Genomic DNA, 12,615 nt, shown 5'->3' with positions numbered 1-12,615 from the left:
CTGTCATGTTGATTATTCATGTGTAACATGAAAGTCCGCCCTAGATTTGCATAATTAGTTGCCTGTGAAAAAAGTGTTACTTTTCTTTTCTTTTTTTGTTGTTGCATGGTTTGTTCCCTCATGATTGCAGTTGATGTGATAGCTGTGCATGTGATAGTTGCGAACGCGGAAGGAAGCGCGCCTCCACCCAAGTGGAGCTTACTATGAAACCGTGCTCGGGTTGTGTGTGGCTCTGTCTGTGTGTGGCTCTGTGTGCACTGCCTGTGTGCAGCCGCGCCCCCATGTGACTCACGCTCTCATTGGCTGCTGACAGATGTCAGAGTGGAGCTTACTATGAAACCAACCCGATCGCCCCCCAAACACGGTGAAATAGCACGGATTGACAAACGGCAATTCCGTGCATAGATGACTAGGAACTCCGAAACTCCGTGCATAGGAGAACCATATCCCCCCCCCCATTAACTTCAATACGAGGCGGACCCAGTCACGTGACTTTCTCTCTACGCTCTCCCCATCACGGTGAAATAACACGGATTACATGTCCGTAAATACACAACATAACAATTTAAAAAAGACCCAAAAAAAAGGGCTGCGTTCGCTTCCCGCGTCTTACTTTTTGTATAGGTGTGTAATAGTTGTCTAGATAACTTTGTGTAGATGTAATAGTTGTGTAGTGTAGTCATTGCTGAAGTGGCTGTCTGCTCCTTTCAAACCGTGTTCTAGCAGGCTAGTAAGCAACACAGCTGTAACTAATACAAATTTATAATGGGCGTGTTCGATTTAGGTGTGCTCAGAGCTATGGGTGTGCCATTGACGTACAAGCATAGACCGTAGTCAACAATATTGTCAATAATTGAACATTTGCACATTCAAATTTAGCTGCAGCTGTGTTGTTTACATCACAGTGTACTACAGTACACTAAGGTCAGCCAGCTATGTTTTACCCTGCTACAGTCTTTTAACCTGAACTGAAAACAAACTGCAAAATCAGGCTATGGTTTCATCCCCTTTTTGATAGGTATACTGTAAGTGAGAACATTAATTATTTTGACATTTAGTTTTTTTTTTGGGGGGTGGCTTTTCTGCCTTTAATGATGCACAGTGAAGATAGACAGGAAACAGGGAGAGAGAGACTGGGAGTGTGACACACAGCAAAGGTCGAGTCGGGATTCGAACCCGCGACGTGCTGTCAGGCATTAGAGCCTATTAGTGGTATACGCCTGGACCGGTAGGCTAGTTGGTGCCCGACATTTAGTTTTTTTAATTTGATATTTTATTGCACAGTTGGTAATGCACTCCCTGCTGCGTTATTCCTACATTGAGACAGAGTCAGACAATAGCAAAGCTGAGAGGATCTCGAAATGAGTTGTTAGAAGTAGTAGACCAATACATCTCAAAGAACTAGAATTGACCTCGTTTGAAGAGCGAGGTCAGAGTGAGGTCAGAGAGGTGTGCTTTTTGCCGAAACGTCACTGGTTCAACTCCCCAGACCGGTTGGGTTCATCTCCAGGAGGAATATTTACAGGAAATGAATACTGTCGATTTCCCCTTGAGCAAGGTTTTCCAGTTTCCACCACCAATTGCTCCTAAGGAAGGAATAGCGTGTTTCTCCACGTGTGTTACGCCCTCCTGGTGAAACTCCTGTAGGGGTTGACAGTGACAGGGACTAGACACCGTGGGAGGAACTGACGCTTAAATTAGCGGGAAATTATGAAAAAGAAACTGTCGATGAAAAAGACAAAACCCACAAACGAGAGAAGTGACCATTTTGACTTTTCCTTTTCGTCTTTCTCTCATAGGACTTGGTAGCTGTAACTCAACGTGCCCCGCCCACCCCCCCCCCCCCCGGCCCCACAGCTGTTTTTTGTGCCTTACTAAGTGGAACAGTGGATCCTCTGTAGTCCTTCTTCTAGACCCACACAGACCCCCGACGAGGAGCCCGTTTCTCCAGCCGCGCGACTCCACAGCTGAGTGCATGTCTCACTGCTCCTGCTGCGACCAGCCCTCCTCCTCCTCCCTTCAAAGACCCCCCAGCACACCCCCCCAACATCACCACCACCACCTCCTCTGTCCCTGCAGCCGCTCCCGGCCACCAGCTGCCAGCAGGGGGGCTACTCCTCCTCGCTGCCCCACGTCTCAGAGGAGGAGCATCTGCACTGAATACCGTGACTGACCAGCTGGAAGACCCCACCTCAACAACCACGTCCCCCTCCCACCACCCTCCCTTCAGGGTGCTTCTTCAGAGGAAAGGCAGGAGGGCGGAGGTGGAGGAAGACAGGAGGAGGAAGAGGAGGTAGGCCTGTCGCAGAAATGTACCTAATTACTTTAGTTAATTCTTTTTGGCACAATCTTTAGAATCATAATTATACGACGATTAATCGTAAACAAAAATATCACAGTGCAGGGTGCTTTTGTATCGGATGTATACCGTCATGTACTGCCGTAGCCCCGTTTGGAACCTCACTCAGAGGTTGGGTCCGGCGAAAGTCCTTTTCCCGCACATCGGATCCAAAAAGTAAAGGTAGTCCGAGACGCTTACAGATGTTTGCAAAATAGTCGGAAAGTAAAATTTAAGCGAGGGGTTGAAACAACCGTTAAAATAGCGTATTAAGTCAGCCTGTGCCCTGTTTTCCCGTTCAACCTCTGACCGCAGGTGTCAGGTGTCCCGATTTGGTCCCTGTTCCGGGACTCGACGCAGCGGAGCCTCATCTTGGAGCTATAGTGGAGAGTGAGGTTCCAAACGGGGCCAATACTGTAACCGTTCATTGCTGATACTGTTTTGGTGATGTCGTCGCTATTTATAAAAAAAATGAATCCTATTGTGTAGCTGTAGCACAGCCCCGACGGAGGTGCTCCGTCTGAAGCGGACTTGAGCCACGAGAGGCACCGCCGAGCGAGCTCAAGCGAGCGAGTTGCCGTGCCGAACGTTGCGAAGTCCGCTTCAGCCAACTCAGCGCTGTTCGAGTTATGTCCCGATAGGGACAGAATCGTAAATCATTGCCCCCCCTAGTCTCAGTACCTCCGACACGTCAACACCGCCTTGCGCGGTCCAAGTGAACACAGCCGAGCACTCCCTACCCCCATTTCAGCCAATCAGAAGTCGCGTCTCGTCTCCTACGAAAACAATAATTGCCTAAAGCACTGCTTTTACTCTGTATACTTTAACTGCTGTGCTGCCTCTGGCGACTGAATGATCTAATGTCTATAATCTATCTACGCAACCCCAGGAGGAGGGCGCTGGAGATGAAGCTGCAGGCGGTGATGGAGAACCTCCACAGACAGCAGAGAGCCAAGCTCCTGATGGAACTGGAGCAGCAGCAGCAAGCGCAGGTCGCCGCCCACCACCACCACCACGCGCAGCCACGCCCCCTCGCCGCGGGAGGAGGAGGAGCCGCCGCGGCCGCCGCCGCGGGAGGAGGAGACCAGATCATGGGGAGCCCCGGCGGCGGGGCCCCCGACACGGAGCAGGCCCAGGCCCAGATGGCGGCGCTGGCGGCCATGCGGGCGGTGGCCGCCGGGCTGCAGAGGAGCAGCAGGGACAGCCCCATGTCGGAGAGGAGCAGCGGAGGAGAGGAGGAGGACGACGACGATGACGACGAGGAGGAGCGGTACAAGGACATGATGGGCTCTGAGGAGGAGGAGCAGATGTGAGTATAGAGCAGCTGCTTGGGACACTGTGACACACAGACTTTGGCCGGGGCACAAACTGGGGTCTGGTTTCCCAGACGGACTCTCTATCTACTCAGCTATGGCTGCCCCCCAAATTATTCACTGGTTTGGCCCATCCTGCTTCAAAGCAGAGATCAAAGGACTGTGTAGTCACGTTAGGGTTTTGTTGCGTCCTATGAATTTCTTTTGAATTACATTTATCTCCGACGGGCCGAGAGGCGGAGATTATGTTTTTGCCCCTGTGTGTGTATCTGTACACAGCTAATGTCACAAATCATGGGCCCACTCGTCATCAAATCGGCCTTATGGTGAGGCTGTGCCAGGCCACTTTACATTTTGGGCTATAACTCAGCAATAGAGTATGATTATTTTTCAAAGAACAATGTAACTGTAGCCTTTTTGACACATGGGTCCTTTATCATTCTTACTTTGATAGGATTGAATTCCTCAAAACCCAATTTTTCCATTATTGAGATACATCAGCCTATTCATGATTGAAGTCTGGTGCCTCTCAAAACATACAGTATGTTAAAATGTCTGAATCACACAAAACTTACCACACTTCATCAAAATTCTATTCTAATGTTGGTGTTCTCACTAAGATTTCGTAATTTGGCTCCATTGTGCTATAATCCAATAAATCCATAAGTAAGTCCCATATGCATGGGACTTATTAACTGGGGGTGACTGGGGAGATTAGCCCACTGCTTTTTGCAAAGTTCTGCCTTTCTGCAGCGTGTGTTTGGAGCAACCTAGCTGGGCACTGCCAAACTGCTATGGGTATTTGATTATGTGCTGAGAATTAAGAGTTGGATTTGTGTCTCTCAACTGGACTTGAGTTGGATTTGCAAAGAAAGACTTACAAAAAGCTCTGGCTTGAATAGTTTTTGTGAGCTGTTATCGTGTCCAGTACAGAACATAATGTATACACCTACATACTGTAGATCATGTCACAGCTTTGAGTCATCCCGCTGCACCATGAAGCAGAAGTGCCTGACAAATAATCAAGAGAATAAATGTTGACGCCAATAATCTTCGTGGTTCATTTAAAATGACTGACACCATTTATTTTATTTGTTTGTGTTGAGTTTCTTTTGGGTTTTGTTGCTAACTGTATTTGTGTAGCAAACAGAGGAAGTGATGGGGGTGATGCTTGTGCATTAGTGTGATTGGTAAAGAAAAACAGAAGAGTAACTCTTCCTCAGGTGACTGAGAATGATAATGCAGGATATGAACAGACTGTGTCAGCATGAATTCAGTCTACAACTACATACAGAGGGATGTATATGTCACAGTGCATAAACTCGTCATTACAAAGACGCATTTGTCTTTGTAAACACACTTTTGAACCACTGAGGTGCCAAACCACAGGCATTGGTGTACAGGGAGCTGAAATAAAGTTGATGAGTGCATGCGTGGCATACACCAAGGGACCGTTTGAGTGCATGCGTGGCATACACAAAGAGACCGTTTTGAGTGCATGTGTGGCATACATGAAGAGAACGGTCCGTGCCTCCAATAAATGTTATATGCTATGTTCTCAGTTAGGGGGTCTGGTGGCTCTGTTATGTCGCAGGGACATTTTCTTGGCATGGTTTGAGTCCACTTGTCCCCCCCTCAAGGCCAATATATGCTTTGAGCATTCAAGTGTCGAATGACACGTCGCACAGCATGTCTCACAACGTTGTGAGTTTTGGGCATTCATACTGTCTGCGACTCGCTGACAGCGTCTCCAACAAACTGTAAACGGGGAAGTGAATGTGGTCTGTCTCTGTTGTGACGGAGCACACTTTGTCTTCCCAACCGTACTCAGAGTACGCAACGTTTTAGGAAGCGTCTGCAAACTTTCATTTATGCGATCCCCCGCGACACATTATTTGTCGTTTTGACTCTCGTCTCTCTCGTCTTGCGACGTGTCGCTTCTACACTTGTCGCTCCAAGCATAAACCGCCCTTTAGAGGGAAGGGTCACTGCAAATCAACACAAAGTCATTCTGAAAGGTCACCTTTAATAACCGATGATGAACCATTTCTAAACCTGACTTCCATCATGCCCTCCCTCCGTCCACAGTAAACAGAAATGGGACGAGGATGACTTCGAGGGAGAGATGGAGGAGGACTTTGACGATGACCTGGGCGGGGTGGGGGGGGAGGAGGCCGTTGCCCTGCCCACGGGCCGCGAGGCGGTGGCGCCCGGCAAGGGCATCCTCCTGCTGCCCCATCGCCAGCTCCACCCGCACTCCCAGCTGCTGAAGGCCCGGCCCTGCCTGGACCAGGAGCCTCGCGTGGCCCTCCTGCCCCCACACAGTGCCTCGGCGCTCAGCCAGCTGCAGGCCGCACAGGACCACGCCGACTGGACCTACGAGGAGCAGTTCAGACAGGTAGGACACACTGCCAGATGAATCGCAAAATGTTGACATAATACTTAACCACTTGACCACAATGGGACCCCCAATCTACACTGTAAAATGTAACGTTTGTAGCACTCTCTAAGTAATAGAGACCCGAAGTGAAATGGTCCGTTTAGTTTCTGATATGGTTTTTCTCTCTGGGCCCCCATAAACCCTATATACTTAGCTGACCGTGGTCCTGCAGGGCTCTATACTGGGTCTGTTAGTATTTCCCTTTGCACTAAATCTCTTCGCCGAAAATAGCACATCTACAAGCTCTCAACATGTCGCATAGCGGTTTTTGAGGAATCTTCTTGTTCTTGTTGATTGATTGATTGATTGAATACTTTATTAGCAGATAGCCAAAAAAAAGCACAGGAAAGTACAGTTCAATACAAGGTCTGCTAAGAGGATTTTAAACCCAAGAAAGCCTATGGCTTGTTTCCATTAGGGTCCTTTGTACTCAATTCATCGAAGGCAAGGTTCTTGTTCTTCGAGTTGTTTTCGAGTAATGTTCTCGAGGAATGAACTTGAGGAATATTCGCCCCCAGAATATATGGGGAAGAGTTTAAGTGGTTTGAAGAAATCCATCTGTCTCGTCCCTGTCTCCTCACCTGTTCTGCTGCTTCTTCATAGCCCAGCAGATCTACTGTACATGCACTGGCTTCATGATCATTCGTGGGACACAGAAATAGATTTTTCAAATCTATTTTAGGTCGCTATGGCTCTGACGTGTGTACCAGAGTCCTGCACGGGTCCAATTTTGAGAACCCGCGCCCGCCCCGCCCGTCAATACTCAGATCCGACCCGTCACCCGTGATTATTTCAAAATACGAACCAGACCCGCCCCGCCCGTCAAATAAACGACCCGTTGTCCGCCCGTTTACCCGTGATTACATGCAGACTGCAGAGTAAATGTAAATCCTATTGAAAAGTGTGTTGAAAAAGATAGCAGCCCTCAACAACAGCGCTACATTCAGTGGTCAGGTTCGTACAGAAATCAAGTGAAGACGGAGGAGCGAGCTTAAGCCACGCGCGCGAACGCGCATCTACGCAGCACACATGTGTCGTTGTTTATGTCGGCAGACGGTTTTAATTTGAAGGTTTAGCAGGATGTTCAATGTGTTTTTGTGAGTTAAGATAACTGACCAGCATGCTCCATGCAGTTGTGCTGTGTTAAGTTACACAAGTGACTGTTTGGGCGGAAACAGTGCTCTCTGATTTTCACAATAAAATGATACCCGCCCGCGATTAGTTCAGTACCGCCCGTCCCCGTACCCGTGATTTTATCAAAGTAAAATTTTCACCCGTTTTCACCCGTCAAACGCGGGTACCCGTCGGGTATCCGCGGGTACCCGGCCCGTTGCAGGAGTCTGGTGTGTACTGCTTACTATTGCTTGCTTTCAGTTATGGTTGAGCAATATATTGATATTATATCAATATCGTGATATGCGATATACTGTATACCGTCTGGGATTTTGGATTTCGTAAATATCGTGATATGGCATGAGTATTACGCAATATCGATATTGAGATGTTTGGTCAAGAATAACGTGGTATTAAGGCCAGTCCACACCAATGCAACTCCTAGCTTGCAACTGCCATTTGGAGATAATGGTTGCAAGGAGTTGCATTGGTGTGGACTGGCCGTAGATTCTGTCCATATCTTCCATACCTTTACCTATGTTATAATAATTTTGGGAAACAAAGCTCACTTAAGCCGTTTTTCAGAAATACTCAAAATAGCCAATCTACAAGCTCACAATGCATCACAGCTTGTAGATCTGCTAGATCGGTGTTCAAACCATTTTTTTTATGTTCACCCAAAATATGACTATATAATATGACCAAAACATACACGAAATACCTAGGCTCGCCTGGTTGTAAGTAGTTATAGCTGCACTATGTAACTTTCCTCTTCTATCCCGCATTTGAACCCGATTTTCTGCGCAAGTGCTGACATTCTGACCATTGAGCTAAGAGAGCCTGCCTGCTAAATGTCTCAGAAGAGCATGGAGACAAAATACAACCACCCCAAGTTATATTGTATTAACATACTCTGAGTCTACCATACAGATTCGACAAAATGACATTTTATTAATTAAAAAAAACTTTCATAGTGCCACTTGCGTGAGCTAGACATGGGTGGTTCGCGACCCATAAATGGGTCCCCGACCCAGCGTTTTGGGAACCGCTGAGCTGGATTGAACTGCATGGATTGATGTCCTGTATCAAATGGGAACGGGACAGGTGGAGTCTTCATCGGACACATTATCCACCATCCAGCATCCACACCCTTTAAATCTGTCCCTGCATCAACACCCCGCTACATGTGCAGCAGCTCCACCACCACCACGGTGTGAGATTACCACCGACCCAATCACTGTGGTCAATATTTAGCTCTTAATGGGAAGTCTGTCAAATCTGTCGCCTCACTCACTTCGCCAGGCAGCACACATTCCTCGGATGTTCCTATTCCTGAAACTCGACTCGTCATCACATTGCCTGCGTGTTCAACTGTTCAATGAAACCAAACACTTTTCAAAACTAATTACGTTGGAGCACGTGATCGTCAACCAGGGCTGGGCAAATAACTGAAAATGTATCGAAGACGGAATTTTTCAGAGCCTCTAACGTTTCTTATATATCAATGAATCGACACTAACTATATATGTATTTTTAAATCAATTAGTCTGATTAACCACTCTTATATAGTACTTTGTTGTACAATGGTGGCGTATTTTTTTTTTGCAAATAGCCGATCTACGAGCTCATTGCGACGCCTTGTGAGCTTTTAGAGTTGCAATTCTTTTCTTTTCATAATCGTTCCTTAATTGTAATCGAGGCAAATGTCTAAGTAATCGTGGCAAGGCAGTGCATGCAGCAAAATTGAGGGTTTGATTTTTGCAATGTGAATCACTGAGACTCTGGGATGTGTGTTTTCTTCTCAGCCTGCTGGTGTATGATATTCCTTTGTTTTTGTTGTTGCTGATGTGTTCTGGGAATGGCAAAGTTATTTTCCTGTTCTGAGTATACCAACAACAACAGCCCTTTCTCCCCCTCGACTGGGGGATTGTAAAACGTGTGTGTATGTGTGTGTGTGTGTGTGTGTGTGTGTGTGTGTGTGTGTGTGTGTGTGTGTGTGTGTGTGTGTGTGTGTGTAGGGGGATGGGGTGCAGTTTAACAGCTCCGCTATACAGCCGTTTACTGTAAACATGCTAGTGGAATGACATTATGAGAAGAGGCCCCACTGTTTATATGAAAGAGGCTTCAGTCTGTTTTACACGGCAATGTCGCTGACTGACTGCAGTGGCTCAGGAGGTAGAGCGGCCCGCTTGGGTATCAGAAGGTTCCCGGTTCCATTCCCGGCTCCCCTGAGTTTAGTGTTGAAGTGTCTTTGAAAGAAACTGACCGCCTAATTAACCCTGATGAGCAGCTTGGTGTCTTGCATGGTTTCCTGTGACGTCCGTGTGAATGTAATGCACATTGTAAAGTGATTTGGATAAAGGCGCTATATCATCGCTGTTGGGCAGAAACCTCTTATGTCCATATTCTAACAGTTTTTTTGAAAATGAATGCCCTACTTGATCATACTACAGCGTCACACATCCACAAGCTCGAAACACGTTGCTTCGCGCCGTGTTTTGACCTTATAGATCTGCTACTTTTGCTATTTTAGAATCCTGAAAAGTAACAGTTTTGGACATAAAATGAGGTTTCCACCCGACAGAGACGATATATACAGTGCTGTAAATGCACCATTTGCCATTTTACATATTGGTAGGAGAAATAATAAAAATTTGCTGCTAAGTCATCAATGCTTTCTGCATCGCTGAGTCAGAAATTGGAAAGCACGACAAATCACAATGGCCTCCAGAACTACTGAGGAACCGAGCCTTTGCAGTGAGGTATTCTGGGTATTGACAGCGTCAAGTTGAGAAACGGAGAAATTGAATGTTGTTTTTCCTCAACCTGTTGCACGTAATCAAAAAGGTTTTGCATTGATTGAGAATGTTAGCGTCACAAACATCCACAAATCTGACTGTGTAGTACATTTCCTTTATAAGTTTATCCTTCTTCAACACGCGTAGCTATTTTCACCTCACCAGCTTCTGTGTGTTAATGAGTCTGTGTTAATTTAACCCGCGGGACTGTGTAAATAAATGTTCTGGATGAACACACAAATGTGTCCTCGTTGCATGTGGACTGTAAATGTCTGAGGTGTTTTTGTGAAGGTAGCAGGACAGTGGGTAGGAAGGGGTTAAGGGTTGTACAGTTTATTTTGGGTGGGTGGGTGGAGGCAGTTGGAATGTGCCTGAGGCACCGCGATAATCTGTCCATTCTGGACCCCAGACCCTCTGCACAAGACCTGCCTGCTTCTATCAGGCTACGGCAGTTGGAGATCCTCTAAACGGAAAACCGTTCCTACGTGTGTGTGTGTGTGTGTGTGTGTACACACACACACACACACACACACACACACACACACACACACACACACACACACACACACACACACACACACACACCCCCCCCCACACACACACACACACACACACACATACACACACACACACTCACTGTACATTCACACTGTACATTCACACTTGCAAACACATTCACATTCACACATGCTCGTCCATACAGACATACATACTGTACATGTACACACACACACACACACACACACACACACACACACACACACACACACACACACACACACACACACACACACACACACACACACACACACACACACACACACACACACACACACACACACACACACACACACACACACCTAGCTAGTCACTCACATATACATGAAGAACCTGTTGAAATGAAAACTGGACATTCAGGTGAGGTGAGACCCACGCTCCAGTGTGTGTGACACACAGACAGACAGGCAGCCATCTTCTCTTCTCCTCTCCTCTCTTCCTCCTTGAAAGGTCGAAAAGTCAGACTAAATCAAGCGCAGCTGGGCTCCCTAGTTCACCTGTTCAGATATGTAATAAACTAATTAATCAAGTTATCCCGGGCACCGTGCCCTGGTGGTGTCATGATACAGCATATCTGGCCGTGGCGGAGTGCGTCAGTGTGATCGTATTAAAAAAAGGATTTGTGCAGATATCAAATTATACTGCCGTCGTCTGTATCTTCTGCGCGGCTTCCACCAGCGAAGCAGATTTGCTTGGCTGGTGCGGTGCCATTGGAACGCTGTTATTTCATATCACCACCACCCCTCCTTATGACCCTCACCCTCATCTCTAGACCACATTTATACACACACACCTGCCCTCTCATATATATATATATATATTTATATATATATATATATCCATAACACAGCAGCCGTTAGGCTGCAACACCCATCCTTTTTTGGTCTTCTGGGATCGTTTTCTATGCTCTCTGTGAATTGCATGGACTCGCTTGTTCCTACAAGCAGTTACTGTCTGGAGGTCTGTGCTTATCTCCACCCAGCAGGCTGGGAAATTATAACCGGCTCAGCATTAGTACATTTTTTGGCCATTGCTAGGAAAGTTAATGTGGTTCTAATTTACCAGACACTTTGAATTAACAACTTGAAACCTAAGAGTCCCTGTTCTGGTTTAGGTGTTGAGGGAAATGTTAGATGATCTAGTATAGAGCCCTGGGGGACCCCGGTCAACTAAGAATACTGAATTTGAATAGTTATTCAATACTTTGTCGTACAATGATGTCATGTGGTGAAAACAGCTGACCTAGAAGCTTGTAGCTTTTTTTTTCATCATCATCATTAACGAAAATGTCATTCATTTTAAAGAAAATTTCAATCATTCTAAAAAGTGGAAGAAAAGTGGCTGTGGGCACCAGTGGGCTGTTGAAACGTAGCTGTTGAATTTTAGAGGCCTCCAGCCGGCCTACACCGTTCAGTGCGGGTGAACAACGATAAGTTCCTGCCCTGGTTCCCATGTGACATGTGATAAGGTGTAGGGAGGATTGTCTTTCGGTCCTAAATCACAGGAGTACTTAAGCAAGCAAGCCGTGAGTAGGAAATTATCATTGGACCTCTGTCACCAGGAAGCAAACTATACAGCTAACTTACAGTGTTGTTAGCTGATCAGCCTCGCCAACGTTTACTCACCTGTTTCACCAGGGGTTCAAGTAGCCTCGTTCCCGGCCTTACTCATCTGCGAAGAGAAAAAAAAAGAGCCTAGAGCAGAGAGTGTCTATCTGTCGTACGTATTTCCCCCGGAAACTATATTTTTCGACCAATCACAACACTCGTTTCATTCACGGAGAATGCAAACAGATTTGCAAAGCGTCAACATCATTTCCTTGGGTGGTACTTCCGCCAAATTCCACTACTTCCGCTTTGACACTCAACCGGCTAGGTCTGCCCAGCAGTGGGGTTCAAGGGGATTGAACCATTAATTAGTCAAGTTGGTTAATGACGTGACGCTTTTGCCTTTTAGGCATTGAGCCAACGGCTCCGAAAGCCAGGGTGACTCAGTGACTGAGCAGGTTTGGCATTACCGTCTTGCTCAAGGACACATGGTTGTCTTTGATATGTA

General features: G+C 46.7%; 1 protein-coding gene across 2 annotated transcripts in view; it reads left to right on the top strand.

Moving 5' to 3' along the window:
* The first annotated feature begins 1,924 nt into the window (after nt 1–1,924).
* Nucleotides 1,925–12,615, top strand: part of arid3a (AT-rich interactive domain 3A) — a 42,335-nt gene continuing 31,644 nt past the window's right edge. Inside the window, exons 1-3 of one of the 2 annotated variants that reach the window (XM_080431503.1) lie at nt 1,925–2,293; nt 3,228–3,647; nt 5,740–6,049. In XM_080431503.1, the coding sequence (XP_080287629.1) occupies nt 3,244–3,647; nt 5,740–6,049 (714 nt within the window). In that variant the 5' untranslated portion in view covers nt 1,925–2,293; nt 3,228–3,243. The remainder of the gene's footprint in view (nt 2,294–3,227; nt 3,648–5,739; nt 6,050–12,615) is intronic. The other variant, XM_080431502.1, reaches the window with a different exon arrangement.

The sequence above is a fragment of the Gymnoscopelus braueri genome, assembly GCF_963280865.1.
Source record: "Gymnoscopelus braueri genome assembly, chromosome: 6".
Lineage (NCBI taxonomy): Eukaryota > Metazoa > Chordata > Actinopteri > Myctophiformes > Myctophidae > Gymnoscopelus > Gymnoscopelus braueri.
Note: the sequence above shows the minus strand (reverse complement) of the source record. Positions and strands in the feature narration are given on the sequence as shown.